The 17,137-nt window shown below is 34.1% G+C and overlaps 1 protein-coding gene across 1 annotated transcript; it reads left to right on the top strand.

The window, feature by feature from the left end:
* The first annotated feature begins 2,154 nt into the window (after positions 1-2,154).
* On the top strand, positions 2,155-17,015 carry LOC136417518 (uncharacterized). Its single transcript, XM_066403236.1, has 5 exons — positions 2,155-2,619; positions 12,214-12,605; positions 14,379-15,027; positions 15,710-15,920; positions 16,579-17,015. The coding sequence occupies exons 1-5, from the start codon at positions 2,495-2,497 to the stop codon at positions 16,765-16,767; spliced, it is 1,566 nt and encodes a 521-aa protein (XP_066259333.1). The 5' UTR covers positions 2,155-2,494; the 3' UTR covers positions 16,768-17,015.
* Positions 17,016-17,137: the final 122 nt, after the last annotated feature.

The following is a 17,137-nucleotide window of genomic DNA, read 5'->3' as shown; positions in this document are numbered from 1 at the left end:
GGTCAAAAAGCCGAAAATAATTCAAGAAGGGATTTAAGTTTGGTATCAGAATTTATACAGGGTATTTCAAAAGTGGCACAAAGCATAAAATAGTCCATAACCCAAAAACATAATATCCTGTATGTATATGTCTATCCACGATTTTGACAGTTTGTTGTAGAGGGTCTTAAAGAAAATAGGTGTACGAAGTGCAAAAATTTAACTCAAGGCATACGTGAGAAAAACGCAAAATGTGAAAGTTTGCCACCCTGTATATTGAAAATGGTGATTTTTGACCATGAGTTTATTAACATTTTTTTATTATTTTATAGAGTACTCTCGCGCCCTTAAAATATCTCTATAATGATATGTTACAACCTGTATATTGCAAAACAGTTTTACCGTGTTGGAATATATGGGATATTAACATAAAGCAGTAGCTTTCGGACTCGCTTGACTGTATTACTCACACTATGTTACTAACGGTATCGCTTCGACTTCGAAGTGATTAGATTTTATAGGTTTATATGCAAAGAGTAACATTGTCGTTTGGTATTTTTGCCTTTTGGGAAAATAGAGATTCCAACATAGATTTTCGCAAATTTGTCCCAATTTAATCGACTTCGTATTTCTTACAGTTTTCAAGATGCTGATAGTAAGCAGTGAATCTGAATAACCCCTGTACACCGACCAACCGCGTATTTACATGGGTCTGATAAGGGTACTGAATTAGAAAACGGAAATCGAATACTTTCTACAAGATTATTTAATTTTATGGATTCTATTTATACAAAAATAAAACTTTTATATTTATGATTTGTAACCATAGCAGCTGACAAAGTGAAAAAGCGTACTTTCAGTTTTGAGGTTTCGATGAATATCATACAAGCTGATACAACAGCGCGAGCTTAGTGACTCATCTGAAGAATATTAGGCCTTTTATGAATTTACGAATGAGTCACCAAGCCGTGTTCTAGACAAAAGATGTGGTGATAGGTAGCAGCAATCAGTAATTCACTTCTGCCATATAAAAATTTCTTTTCAAATATAAGACATTGGCGCTCAAACATGTATGTAAATATGTATTTTATTAATTAAAGTTTTTAAATCGACAAAAGAATTCGTTTAGTCGTTTAATAAATTTATGCATTTCATACAGTTTTATACTTTAATTCTTAAAATAAAAAAATAAAATGTCCAATCAGCTGGGCTCCAGTGGCGTACTTACTATACTTTCGACCTTCAGAGAAAGATTTGCTTATTTTCGCTTAAAAAAATAATTTGTAGGGAAATAAATTTTTATTTAATGCCTTTGCAAATTAAATACAAATTGGATTTATTCAAATAAGTCTGAGCCAAAGTGGTTTTTCGTCATTTACAACCACAAATTATAATTACAATTTATAATAAACGCTGAAAGTGCTGGACATTCCACTGGAGACACATCCTGAGATGTTTTCTCATGTTTTGAAAGACTGCAATCAGCATGGCAGGGGTATTAAATGCTTCAGTAATGGCTTCTCGCAATTGCTCCAAAGTATGTAAACGATGTTTGTACACAGTATTCTTTAAGTAACCAAATAAAAAATAGTCCAAATGCGTCAAGTCCGAAGATCTTGTGGGCCATACGTTTTTGCTAATAACTCTATCTTCATAAACTTGCTCTAAAAACGTTTTAGAAGTCCAATCACATATCAGCAAAAAACGATTTATACGCATCTAATAATCATTCAACGATAGGCCTTACTATTACTACTACCTATTTCGATAAAGCGGACGCTTCAGTCATTGTTATCCGCACTGTTTCATGTTTTGTAAACGTTTAGCAAGCGCCCGAATACTTTTGCCCTGGACTGCGTAGAAGAAAATTAATAATTGATAATTTAAATAAGCGTCTGACAAGAAGGTGGAAAGCTTCGAAAAACGTGCTTTAACAAGTGCAGGTCATGCAAATGATCGATTTTTAGTTTCTCTTGCGAAAGTACACCTACTCCGCGTTGAAGAAAAAATTTGAATCACGTTATAACAGACCCTGCAAAGCAAATAATATGGCATGCAAGTCAGCCAGCAAGAAAGCTTTTCGAACACGTGCTCTCATAACGGTACTAACCCAGTGATCTGGCATTCAAAACAATATCACCAAGGCATTTTCTGTTTCTTCAGTTTTAAAGCACCTGTATGATCCAACCAAAGTCGCGACCTTCCTTTCTTTTTACCTACAAATACCTTTATTACTTCAATCGCTCGTTTAGTTTGACTTTGGACGTGGTTCGTGTGTGACTGATATAATGCGGTTGTTTGTGGCTTGTTGGAAACTTGTTTCGACGTAATCACTGTGTAGATCAAAGTGAATCATTCTATATCTGACTGGTCGAATAAACATTTCGAGTGGTTATTTGAATTGGTTGCGGGATCAGAGGTTAAATGGTTATTTCAAATGCACGGCGAAACTCTAACTAGGTACCCAGAGCAGTGAAAGCTTAAAGTGCGGTGTTGTATTTGAAATATAGACACAATGACTCCCGATAATGAGAATATGGTAGTCAAATCTACTAAGCCGCCTCCCCCTGTGCCTCCGAGACCCTCAAAAACTCTGGTAAAAGAGGCGTTGGCGAAGACGAGGGGTTTACATAACAGCAGGTATGTCAACGTGAATCAGTGATTCAGAAAGTTTTTATTATATCATATTTTTGTTATACTATACCCATTTCGTGATATGCTGCCTAACACAACGCGGCTTAGCATGCATCAACGAAGTTAAGTAATGCACAAACCTTTAGAAGCAGTAACCTCGTCAATAACCCAGATACAAGGATGTTTTTATTACCTATCGGGTACTACCGAGTTTATAGAAGAGTATGTAGAGTCAGAAGAGTTCACTTTCCAAGTAAAATAAAATGTTCCGTAAATAGGCTAGGTGACTCTTTACTCTGGTGTAGCGAATAGTAGAACCGAGAGGAGACCTATCTATTTGGGTATATACCTCGACATATCGTACCTACTTGTAAAGGCATTTTGGGTGGCCAATCCATAACTAATTGATTCCCGAAACGTTATTTCGATTATCGTAAATTACACTTTTTTCTTTTCTGCCTGCCCACCTATTCGCAGTCATAAATGGCTAATAGTTTTTTTCCACTACAAACTCCACAATACAGCATCATTAGGTGTATTTTATCTTTGATTATGAAAAAGGTTTTATCGCCTTTTTTCGAAAAATCTTCAGTAATAACACGTATGTGGCCCATTATTGACCTAGTCAGTTAATGGAGAAATCGGTTACAATATTGTCGTTATTACTTTGCATACGGTTACCATAGCAATGAATATCAAATTAAGCGTCACCATGCATGCTGATTCACAACTTGTTGTCATTTTGTATTTCGGTTTTGCTTTAAGCTTCTTTTAGATAAATTTACTTAAACAAGTATAAAAAGTTGTATAGGAATTAGTTTTAAGAGTCAAGTATAAAATTATTCATTTATTTCAAATAACCTTATCATCTGTACGCGATATAAGGTGATACTTAATAACGATATCAATCAATATTTGGCTTGTGGATTGAAGCTAAACAGGAGCCATACAGTGAGGAACGATGAACGACCGGGGGAAGATAAAGGATTTACTCCCGTTGACCCTTTGAGTTACATACGTTGCCATGGCAATCCACTAGCCCATTATGATAACGCACCATATCGCGATCGCAATCGTCATTGGCCGATGACCACCATTAGGCAAAATAGAATTTGACATTTTAACTATTTTTGAGGTCCAATGATATTTACGTTTTAATGGACCTTATCGTTGGTAGCAGATAGTGACACAGTAGAGTATTATACAGGGCGGGCCTTTAGTAATGGGACACAGAACAATGACAGATTTTTGAGATAAAAATAATGCAATTTAGCTAAATTTATTTTATTCCAAAAGTTAATAATAACTAAGATACATGGTGTCAAAGTTGAAAAATGAAATCATATTTTCTTTAATATCTCTCGAACACTTCAAGCTAATTTTACGAAATTTCTTATCTAGGGGTTTTTTGAGATGAAAAATTCAAATCTATAAACGATTCCGACGTATCTTCTAGAGGGCCCTTTAATCGACAATTAGGACCCATTTAAACCATTTAAAAATGAAATTTTTTTTATGCCATGACGCATGTCATTTTGAACTCATGCATTTTTTCTCTACTTTTTCTGCTTAAAATAGTTATACCTTGTTGGTATCGCTGGAAGCAACGGATTCCGGAAAATTAAATTAAATTACTTAAATTCCTATTTCTTTTACTTGCTGACATGTAGTAACATATTTTTTTGTATTGTTAAAAAAGCACAAAGATAATACTAGAACGATTTAATACCACAGTTGATCTTCTATTAACATATCTAGTAAAGTTTCAAACAAATATTTTGACAATAATTAAAACAATTACGACGTTACTTCATCTTAGTAGTCTACGATATAACAAATGAAAGATATGACTTATGAAAACATAGATATGTCAAATTAAAATTCAGTTTAAATGCCTTGTGTTTGTAAAGTCTGGTTTTTGCAAATAAATTTACAATTTTATTAAAATACCGACACGTAATACTAATATTTATTCTAATGTAAAAATGAGAGACGTGGTGTGTATATGCTTAGAAAAATTATAACGGGCGTTAACCTTCTCAATGTTGTTTCGAAATGTACCCAAATCGACAACCAAATTTTAAAATTTAAAAAAAATCACGATCGATTGGGTAAGACCGGCTCGTTTCAACATAAAAAAATAACTTTGAACGCCCAAGAATTATTACACCACAGCAAGAAAAAGGAATTCTAATAGGCGTTGTCGATACTCCAGAAGTAAGTACAAGGTGTATGCTAGTTGCAGGAATAAGATAAAAATCACTAGTACGAATTTTTCATAAAGAAAAACTGTACCAGTACCATTTTACACCGATACAAAACTTATATGAAGTCGATCTTCAAGCGAGATTGCAATTTTATAACTTCTTTCGTATGCGCTGAAGATCTACTGTTTTAAAATAAGGTTCTTTTTACGGATGAGGCAGCTTTTACCCATTGAGGAATAATTAATTTTCGAAACAAACATGTGTGGGACACAGAAAACCGTCACATAAGAACTGAACGCCACGTTCAACACGAGTTTAAAATAAATACTTGGTGCGAAGTTATTGACAACTATTTCTTAGCACCCTACGTATTACCACCCAAATTGAATGGTTTTTTTGTACTTGGAATTATTCTAAAATGAACTAGGGAACCTTCTTGACGATGTGCCTCTAGATTTAAGGCAAGTAACGTTTTTTATGCAAAATGGCGCACCTGCACATTTTTCCCGTCCAATAAGAGATTTCTTAAATACACGATTTGCCAATCGTTGTATAGACGTGAATTACAAATACTCTGGCCTCCACGGAGCCCGGACTTCAATTCTATGAACTTTTGTGCATGGGGTTACATAAAATTTTCAATTTACAAAAATACAATATACCTGGAGAATTATTGAAACATTTTTGCTAAATGTTGTGGATTTACTAGTTTGGAAATTTTAATTTTCGAATGTAACCGACGACAAATTTACATTGTCGGCATAGGACCCATGTCAATTGTTTGAGACGATTGTGTTTCAAATTGCACTTTTGATATCACACTCATAAAATCAAATTTTATGATTTATAAGTTTTTTTATACCATACATAGCAAGTATACCATACCAAATCGATCGAATTCGACGATAGCACGACCCTTAGGATAGAAAGCACACTATGTTCAAAAATTACACAAAAGAAAGCCACGAAACGAACATACAAAATACGTCACATATAGGATGTCATACAAACATTGGTGCAAATGAGCATGCTGTACTAGCGGATAAAAGAACGAGCGTTTCAGCTAAATGTACCTTACAAAAAATTGTTTATTTTAATTCTACGGGATGTTTAAGTTTTTTTTTAATTCTGCAAATTTAAAATAAACCTACCACTTTTTGATTTACCCCCCTGAAATTGCTAGTAAGAGTTTTTTGGATGCGATTCATTGATTTAAAATCTCGGTTCCTTTGCCTCGATTGGAGTCGGAACGTTGCAGTCTTGTTGTTTGTAGGTCTCTGATGCTGTTGGAAAATAATTTTATATGCACCGCAATTATTCACGCTTCCACGGAGTTCAATCTAACGCGATAAATTACATGCATTTTTCAATTCAATACCCGGTTGTCGCATTCTCATGACTTCATTTTTTTCACTAATCTGCGGTTCTTAACAAGGTATAAATATTTAATGGAAAATAGATCTTTGACGTAGAAAGTTTAGCTTCAGTCACCCGAATTAATTGTAATTTCTCGCAAGTCTTTCATTTAAGAAAGCATTATTACGGTAGGTAATTATTGTTGTCCTAACTGCTGAGGTGTTTTCACTTAATCTTAACTGCGCCAACCAGAACATTAGCATGAACAATAGATGTCCCGTTAAAAGTTTGGCTTGGAACGTATTACTAGACTAGTGCATATTGAACATATGCCGCCGGAAATTGGTTATAATATAATCATATATGTACGTACCTACTTACTTACGTGCATAAACAGGATGAACATTTTTCATTATGCCTCTGTTAGGATCTTAGAAACTTATATTGATTTAATTTGATGATTATAATTAATTACGTTACCTCTTCGTTCATAATATCTTCAAGATGACGTCACTTTCTTATTTTAAATGAGACATCCTTTCTATGGTGTCCTATTCGAGGAATAAAACGAATACGCACGCTCTGGTAAGAAAAATATTGTATCATACAAGTGGGAAAATATCTTTATTACACTAGATTGCTGACACTACTACAACCAGTGTGCGGTAAAGCAACACTTTTCGTACACGACAGCTAAATAACTGTCCCCAAATCATAGAGTTTTATTTTCTGTTGTAGTTGAATCCTGCTGCTTTTAAAAGCTTTTTTCCGTGATACTTTTATATCATTTTGGTTGTAAAAATTGATAGAACAAAACATCTTTAAAAAAGTATTCTTTCCTTGTGGTTTACCACTGCCGGGTATTTTAAATACTGCATAAAACCATAATGAATTCGTTTTTCGCGAGAACGGTCTATTCTATCGTCAATCGACAAGAATAGATTTAGATGAAAGTTCAGTATATCCATCAAAGTGTAATAATAATACCTAAAAACGGGACACCAGAATGTGCCTTTATCATACAGGATAAAAAAGTAAACATTATTCTGCTAAAGCTAGTCCGTATCTAATGACCTAATGTAACATTTCTATTTGAAACGCATCGTTTAAAGCACCATACATATATTCTTTAACATTTTATTCACTATATTTTCCATATTTATTGTTACCATTATTTTTTTCCTGGAATTTCTTCCTATATATTTGCCATCTTGCATACTGGAATATTGTGTGCTCAACTGTTTCTACCACCGCTCCACAGTACCAGCACTCTGGCCACTGTTCTTTGCCCATTCCGTATAAGTATTGACCATAACATCCATGTCCGATCAACAATTGCACCTGGAAGAAATCAATCTCGTCATGGTTCCTACTGAACTATACTTCTACTTGTGGGATGAACGTTTTTCCTTTCACGATCCGTATTCTCTGCCGTTCATTCATGGTTTCCTTCTTCGGGACATTTCTCGGTCCTTCCCCTTTCATGGATTTCGGCCCTCTCTACTATCAGAATGTAAATCAATATACTTTCTGTAATAACCTCAGTTGACACGGTTCTATATGCTGAACGTGCTCGCATAGACTCCCTTGTATCTTCCTTAATTCATTATACCATGCGACTCTAAATTGTCCCCCCTTAATTTAACAAATTATTATTGTTTTTTTAAATATTGTTTACGTTACCGATAGCATAAAATGGTCGTTTTTCTTAAATTGAAACGTGGGTCAAGTGACACCTCAAATTGAAGGTCTTTCAAAACTACATTCAATGGTGTAATGTAAGTCAAAATCTATCAATTAATTTTTCAGAAAAATAGCCATAAATTTCTTAAAAAATGCAATACAAACTCAGTTAAGTAGTACGCAAACAATGAAAATAGTTGTTTGTTGATAGGAAATTGTTTATTTTCGATTTTGTGCTCACAAGCAGTTTTGTTGAAATTTATAACTGTTTTTCTAAAAAACTGATCGATAGATTTTAAAGCACATTAAATCACTGAATTTAGTTATAAAAAATTTTCAATTTGAGGTGCCCATGTTTCCCCATGGTTCAATTTTAAATAATCGGCTGTTTTGCCCTGCGAGTGATTTAAGTAATATTAAAAAAAATAAACAAATGTCAAAGATAGTATTTTTGTCCTATCTAATAGTACTTTTGAATTAAAAAAAAAATTCATCAGAGATTGAAATTAGAGCTGCGCGATATTTATGTATAATGAACTCTTTCCACACCGGCATGGCATCCAGTATCGCCGACTGAAGTACTTCAACTAATATTTTCCTTTTCGTTGATTTTAACGCTGATCAATTAGGAATCATTGTGCATATCGCTGTTGTTGGTTTTGCCGTTCTCTCCCCGATGTCTTTGATGCGATTCGTAAACCTCACGATGTTACATTGCAAATATTAATTCTAAATTACTTGAAGGTCTGCGGCTCAGACATATGGTGAGAAACGGAGGGGATATCTACTTGTGAGGATAGCAAAATCTTTGAAAACTTGTAAATTAACCTGCTAAATACCAAACGAACTTAAAAGATAATAATTACCAAGGCCAGATGTGTGCAATAGTTCGCACTTGCGGCTCTAAAGCTGGGTGAAAAAATGTAACACTTTCTGTGTTTAAAATGTATATTTGGTGCAGTCATGATCGGTTAAATGAACCCAAAAAGGTGCACTATTGAATCGCACCTTGTTATCGTTAATGTTATTTAACGACTGATGTGTACACACCTCGGTTACCAACAGCTTTTAGTCCCCTCAAGCTAAATGGTGTTCGGCATTTGGTATTAGCTGAACTAAATTTATTTAGGTCTAGGCGAACACCTTTATATTCGAGATAAATGCACAACTGGGCTATTCTAAATGTAACAAAATACGTGCTGTTTGTCGTTTCCATATATTCCAGAGAACATATATTCATATACCTTTTATGCTCTATCGCCGTACCTTTAGGAACATTTTTGATATCATATCATAAGATAAAAACAGTTGGTTGGTCACACGAATGTGTAACTTGTCTAACATAAATTCTGTGAAATCCGTTCAGTTTTTAAAAAATGGTGTAAAAAGGATCAAAGACTCATGGAATTTCGAAAAAAATCCTAAAATCCTGGGGTCCGTAGATTTGATTAAATATATGTATAAATTAATTAATTTATGAGGAAACTGAACAGAATTCGACCAAAAATCAAGAGAGATAAAATTTAGGCAATGCATTGAAGAACTTAAACAAATATTAAAAATCACCAGTGGCGCACGGGCAAATTTTTCTAAAGGATTTTATAGACCAAGACCTCAGAAAACACTGGTGTAGTAGTTGGAGATAATCTTCCCTTGTATTAAGCATCACCTATTACCTAATACGCTACTAAATTTGAAAGCTCTATCTGCAGTGTTGGATTTCTGGTAAAAATCAATCATGTCCAAAATTCAACAGTCTTTATGTCTTTTTCTAATTTACTAACTGGAAGAGTTACGTTTATTAAATTTATGACTCTCTCTCTGTTGTACAGAATGAAGTGTAAAATGATCTTTTCTATTACTTTTGACCACTCGAAAGTACATCTTTTCGTTATATGAAAAGCAGATGGCCGAAGTGATAAATCAAAGGGCGCCTGCAATATTGGTCCCTAATTACAGAGTGGTGGCAAACTTACTAATCTTTTGTATAGGTAGTTCTAAAAGAGCTTTTAGATCGAGTACACGGACATGCCTTCTAACTGCAATTAATAAAAGCAGAATTGAAGTATCTTGTGTGAGATTATTTTTAAACCCTATACCCAATATGCAGTAAATCAAACACAATAAAATAAAAACCTAATTTTTCCTTAACTTTTAACACCCTGTCACTCTGTTACCGATCGAGATCGGACATATACTTATATAAACTTTTTTCTTTATTTTATACTAGAGAATACATATCTTAAATAGTGACATACAATTCTGAAACACCCTGTGTACTAAAGCGATATGTACAAGTATAGATCATCCAGAACAAAAAACAACCATGCCATAATACTGAAATTCAGTGGTGTTGCCGGTTGCGTCATTAATTCAGTATTTCTTATTCAATATACAGGGTGTAACATAAGTGATGACTTTAATTTTAAGGAGTGATTCCTTGTCATATTTTAAGCAAAAATGTTCATATAAACATATGTCCTAACGTGCATCACTTTCGAGATACAGGGTGTTAAAGTTGAAAAAATAAATTGCGTTTTCTTTAATAGTTTTCGACTGCTTCGAAATAATTTCATGAAATTTCGTATACAGGGGTTTATTGGGATAAAAAATTCAAATTTATAGTCGATTTAGCTGTATTTTCTAGATGGCGCCACCAGCAACGATTTCGACCCCCTGAAATCGTTGCAACTTTTTTGTGCTACCCTGTGTGCCATTTTGGAATAGAAAAATCGATTCTCTCATCTTTTCTGCTTAAAAAAGGTACACTTTATTGAAGTCGCTACGAGCAACGATTTATGAGAAAAATGCATTTAAAGTTGATGATGCATGCACATTTTCAGAGGGTCAAAATAGCTTTATTTAAATCAAATGCTCAAAATGAGAACCGCGACTGTTAATACAAGCATCTAGTCTTCTTCTCATCGACTCATCAGTCGAAAACTATTAAAGAAAACGAAATTTATTTTTTCAACTTTAACACCCTGTATCTCGAAAGTGATGCACGTTAGGACATATGTTTATATGAACATTTTTGCTTAAAATATGACAAGGAATCACTCCTTAAAATTAAAGTCATCACTTATGTTACACCCTGTATAAATATACAATATGTAATTTATAAAATTTAAGAAAAATTACGAACGTATTTCGCTGGTGGCATTCAATGGCAACAAAGGGCCGTTGTTGTCCCTTTCCCGTTCAAAAGAAATTAAGTCCCGTCTATTAAGGAAGTGATAAACTCCTCACACTGGCTATTTACTGCTTTGGCATATCGAAAAAGACTAATAATAAACGTGGAGTATTTTCACACTAGCCTGTGTTCAAGAACACAAGTTTGCGGTAAAGAAATCACCAGTAAAACGGGAATTTTGATAGAATACGGCGAAAAATTGGATGATGTTTAAATAAACACAACCATCACAATAAAATAAAATGGCGGAATGGGGAAGGTATAATGTCATAACGGATAAATGTACAACAAATTTGGCAACACCGCGCCCTGTTGCCAACATTGTGGTTAACATTTACATTGTTTACATTTATGTTAAGTCGAAATATTTTAACAAACGTTAATGAATAGGTTATCCCTAGGTCCAAGTACTAGTTACAATTCATCCATACAATTATTGTTTAGTTAGAGAAGAATTCCTCGTTGAAAAGTTTTCGTATTTTGAACGTGATGGTTGGCAATGTAATTACACGGTTTATGACGCATATCGGTTTTTGTACTGGACGACCTATAGAATATTATACTTAAGTTCATTAGGAATGTTACGTTGTGAATCCGGGTGGAAAGACTAAAAAATGTTGCCATTCGAAAAAAAGATGGTCATCAAATTAATTATGGATTAGATATTCACGTTCGGATCACCTTGGAAGCGCAGTCTCAGAGACGCTGTTTTTTGGAAAAAATAACCAACAATCTCTGTAACTATCCCTAAGGTTTATTGAGATGGAACGATGATATGCGTGTTAAAACAATATCGAGTAGTAACGAAGCAAAGCAAGCAACAAGCCATTTTCGAGACGAGTGGTGTTCCTTCATACATGAACAAAAATATAATAAAAATAACGTTTTACCGGCGATGGCGATGTTGCCACATTGATTTGGATTTCATAAGACACAGGTCCTAACAAGTTTTGAAAAAACGTCAAATTAATTTGTAAGGTGTAAGTTAGCAAAACATGAATTGAAATGTCCTTTTTGCATTAGCATCGGCCCGTTTTCCAGTGTCAGAAGTAATAAATTAAAGAGTGCTGCTGCCTTTTTTTGCTAATATTTTAAACACATCCACATATTTCGAAAAAGTCCTGGTGGCAAGTCCTAATCTTGTTCTAATTTGATTTTCAGCCCTACTGGTTCCATAAACAACGACGATAAAGTAAAAACAAGCAAACCATCACCGCAACGACGATTAAACCAGAACAGTAATGTTACACTCAGCCACTGTCAGTCATTACCGTTATGTCTTCGTTCAGACAAAGTGGAAAACCACAGCACAAGACCAGTGATTTATCAATCAGATAACTGTAAAACGCGATCTCACAATATCTCATCCCAAGACTTGCGAAAAAATGGTAGGAAAAATGAGGATATTATTGGGAAATCTATGCAAGTGATTAGTGTAAGTAAGCCACAGTCCAAAGATGACCTTAGTCTTAAGACCGTCGAAGATGCCAGTTGGAGGAGGACTGCGTTCGGCTCTCAGGACGATGGAGAAAGACGGCAGCTTTCTCAAAGAGGTAAGTGCATAATTTTTGCTCATATAGATGATGGATCACTGCATTGCGATTTGACGAAATTAGAAATGAAAAAGAAATCAGAATTCCCGATTGATTGTCATTCAAGTCTAACGTCTCCATGACCCCAACCGCGTTGTTAAGAATTTCCAATTTAATTCTTATGTTTTTGTTGTAAAGTTTTGTTTTCATATGAACAACAGACTTTCACCGAGTTCTAATCGGGCAGCTTTAAATTATAACTATGTGTAATAGATATTGGAACAGTAAACTCAGGAACAACTTAGGAAGTAATTTATTTCACTGTTAAGTAATAATGCGTCTTAATTAATTAAGTTACAATACGAAGAAACTCCGTTAATGAAGTGGACTTCAATGCGGAATTCGGCCAAGAGATCTTTTATACGCTTTGCGAAGTTGTTGAATACTGAAACCGAAGCTTAACACATATAGACGAACTACGGTGAAGAGGCAATTATCGACTATGTTACCTCTAAAGTGGTGATGTGCATAGGAGTAACATAAGGGTACATTACGTGTACATAGCTGTCATGGAACGCGCGTGTAGGATTTAATCTATTTTTGGAAAGTTCTGATACTCCTTTCTTTGCCAGAATCGAGATTTTACAATTAATAACTGGGATTTAGCCTAAGATAACCCAGCCTTGACGTCAGATTATAATAATGACTCGCCGCTTTTTCTGGTGAAATCACAAATGCCCAAAGCAATATCTTTAAGTCTATATTAGTGCTGGATTAATTTTTTTTTCAATTTCTTTTCCTTTTTGAAGTAACCTTTGTCAATGATCGATTAAAGTAAATTATCATATGAATTTTTCATTTCAATCTAAATGTTATCTACATTTAAACAAATCATAAACTGCAAATCACAATCATGTGTATACTACTTGTATATGTGGGTATTATTATTAGTGACAACTCGGTGTTTAAATAAGGCGGAGTTCGTGTTTTTTTTAAATAGAGATTCTAGTGCGTTTTAAGGCGATATGTTTCGAAAAAATGGTAAATAAAAATGGGTTAGATTTCACTTCAAAAGTTTATGAGTAAAGTTAGTTTTTCATTATCAAGAATTCGACACGATCCAGCCGAATGCTGTTATGATGTTTATTTGAATTTTTATCAAATAGGGTGTCCCAACTTTTAGGGGTTAAGGTTTAATCACGATTTTTACATATAAAAATAATTGGGTGCCTTTGTCTTCCTAGAAAATTACAAATTTATTAATTTCTCATAAACCGCTTAATATATTTTATTGAAATTTTGTAGGCTTTCATTACTCATATCAAACAATTATTTTGTTGAAGTAAAATAAAGTATTTGATTTCAACTGTAATAGGCACACGGGTACTATCCTGAATATATTTAAAAGAAAAAAACGTATGGCACTGGTTTTTCTTGAAATGAAATTGTATAATTTGTAATTTGTAATTTTCTACGAAAGTTTTAACTCACTGAATTATGAAATATTTTTCGAAGATACCTTATATACATAGCAAGCTACAATTATTTTTCTATGTAGAAATCGTGGTTAAAGCTTTACCCCTAAAAGTGGGGACACCCTGTATAAACGACATGACTATAATCCGTTGTTTCGACCACGTTTAAATATCTTATTAATTGTAAAAGAGGAAAAAAAACTGGTATTTATTGATTTTTGTATTGTTGATCTACATAATATAACTAAATAATATTGTTAAAAGCGTGTAGATGTGCCCAGCTCATTTTGACTCACTAAAATAATATATTTTTTTCTAGAACCCTGCACAGACTCTACTGACAATCATGATGAAGCAGTTTCATCCTCCCCGCTTTCTCAGTCACCTACCAACACCATTTCCTCAAAATCTGACGTTTCAGAAAAAAATTGGGAAGAAATCCTCAATGACAAGAACCACGTAAACACGTTAATAGACGAGATGTTCGCCTCAGTTCTGGAGGTAAATTTGGCTCCTCCAGTTAGCCCCACTTCATCCCTAGAGAGCATTAAAGAAGATGACGATCACGTGGTGAAAATAGCGAATCATTTTGATTCAGATTACAACGGCACATCTAAACCCTCAGAAGATGGAAATCTAACGGTTATCGTAGTTAACGAGTCTGTGACGAAGAAACAGTCGTCGAAGCGTGATGAAGTAAAAAAAGCATCGGGTGATAGAAAAGTTAAATTTAATGACCGAGAGAATCACGAGTTCTTAATCGAGGAACTGCAAAATATGAAAAACTGTCACGACGATGATTTAAAAAGGCAGTGTGTGTTGCCGTTAGACTCTAATGATATGCAAGTCGGGGATAACATACAAATAAACGACTGGTATGGAGTTAACGACGGGAAAAAAGTTAAATTGTCGAGCTGTTATATTAAAGTTGAAAATACGGAGAGCGAAAATGGCGACAGGAATGATAAGTAAGTAGTTAAAATAATGGTTCTGGGTTGATAAAACATGTAATTTGAGAACGTTGCCTTCCTATATCATGTAGTGAACCTGAACCAACCTACTTGTTCATAGATGGTTAAAAGCCAGAAATGCCGCTTAGTAAAAACTTTACAGTAGTTATTTGAAACTTTTTTACTTTTGATTGTCTTGTCGGTTAGTGACTGTAGGTGACATCCATAAAAGAAGGACAATTAGGAATTTGATTTTTGTGGTCTCTCTCTGCACAAGTTTATGTCTCTCTGTGTAATTGTTTTATTTTCATTTCGTTAGATTAATCTACAAGTATGCGTCTGAAGTGTCCGTCATGGGATGCGATGACGAAGTTAAGAAATAATAAATGGCATTTTCTAATGCCACTTTAATATTCTTTCATTATAAATTATTTTGTTCCTGTTTGCGTAGAAAATTGCTCGTTTCTAATAATGCTAAAAATGTAACGAAAAGCACTGCTCCTTAATTGTGTTTTAATTGTAGTAAAATTTTTAAATACATGCGTTTCTCATTTAAGAAGAAAGCATTGTTTAGAGATTGTCACTGATCTGATTATTTTTTGTTTCTAGCAACTATCTAAAAGTAGATATGACGTTGTTTTTTCATAGTTTTGTCCTCTTGTTGAAGTACTTGATACTATTCATCTGTACCATTTTTAAGAATCAAAGAACTATCCCAAGCATACCGGCTGCCACCTCTTCCAAAAGCATTGTCAGGATTTAAATTGTACGAACCTACCGAATCTGCAGAAAATGCGTTTATGTTAGACAACGAATCTTCACAGCCACCCGACATGGGTTTCAAAGAGAAAATTAATGGCAGACAGGAAACTAAGTTGGATAGGCAGTTAGCAGTTTTACGCCGGGAAATGGTAGGTAATAAATAAATCACTTCCAGGCCTTCAGTGTCCTGCTAAAACTACATGTGCAGTAACTGCAGTCAAGAGCAACCGCCAGACACTAAAAAATCGATGCCAAAGGGGTTCATATTTTTTGTTCTCTCAGTTTTGGAGACAATCAAAAATGCATTAAGACTAGCTTTTGGGTATTACCCGCGCAACGATCGTAGCGATAAAAAATGAAAAACTATACAGGGTACATATTCAAATGTATTTCAGCCCTCCAGATATTTGCGAACTTGTTGCCTTTGCGCATTCGCACTTTTTTTTCTTCAACCGTAATAATAAACTTAATTTAAAAAAGGCTATCAGAGTATTCAAAAATAAGATGTTTTAAGAAAAGAGGAGTGAAATTTTAAGAATAATTAATTCTTCTAAATCCCCTTTACTTTAAAAAAAAAACAGTGATTTTTCGATATTATTTTACCTTCTATTTTGTTTTTGATTTTCTACTGTTATTGTGGCTCAGATTCCTATCGAAATTTTGAAATGAATTTAAATCCTCCCTGTACTTCATAAAGGGTAGCCCCAGTTTTTATTAATACGGAAAAACATGCACAAACAGTTTTTGTACCTATCGTGAATAACGATAGAAATAGCATTTGGATTAATAATTGTTACGAATTTCTAGGAAAGTTTGAGACAACAAGACCTGTTTTTGCTATCAAAATTGTGGTTCCTTAGTGAATCAATTCACGATTTCCGACAAATGCTGCAAAACCAAGAAGAGGAGAAATTGAATTACGAATCAGCTCCTTCCCCGACGCCTTCAAGCATCGAGGATGACGATTATTGTTTGATTTCTACGTCGAATTGTTAGCGAAAAATTCGAATATTGTATAGCATGTAGGTAGCTATTGAATGAATGGAATGAATATTCATTATATGACGTCCAATTGGTAAAATTTGTAAACCCAAAAAGCTTCACCAAAAATCGATTTTTATGGTGTAAATACTTACAACTAATATGAAATTTGATTCCTAAATTTCTATGTGATTAATAATGTGTAATTAGCTTTAGTTATTTGATGTAAATTTACAATTTTATTAATATAGTGTCTATTGTAACTTCCTGTTTGTGTGTAAATTTGTATTGGGAACTGATTTCGATGCGGAAGCAATTATGTAGGACAAGACTTTCATGTGTCGTGACTTGAACAGAGACAATAATGAAGGTGAAGGTCGCTCGA

The sequence above is a fragment of the Euwallacea similis genome, chromosome 28 (assembly GCF_039881205.1).
Source record: "Euwallacea similis isolate ESF13 chromosome 28, ESF131.1, whole genome shotgun sequence".
NCBI lineage: Eukaryota > Metazoa > Arthropoda > Insecta > Coleoptera > Curculionidae > Euwallacea > Euwallacea similis.
This window is presented reverse-complemented; position numbering and strand designations above follow the sequence as displayed.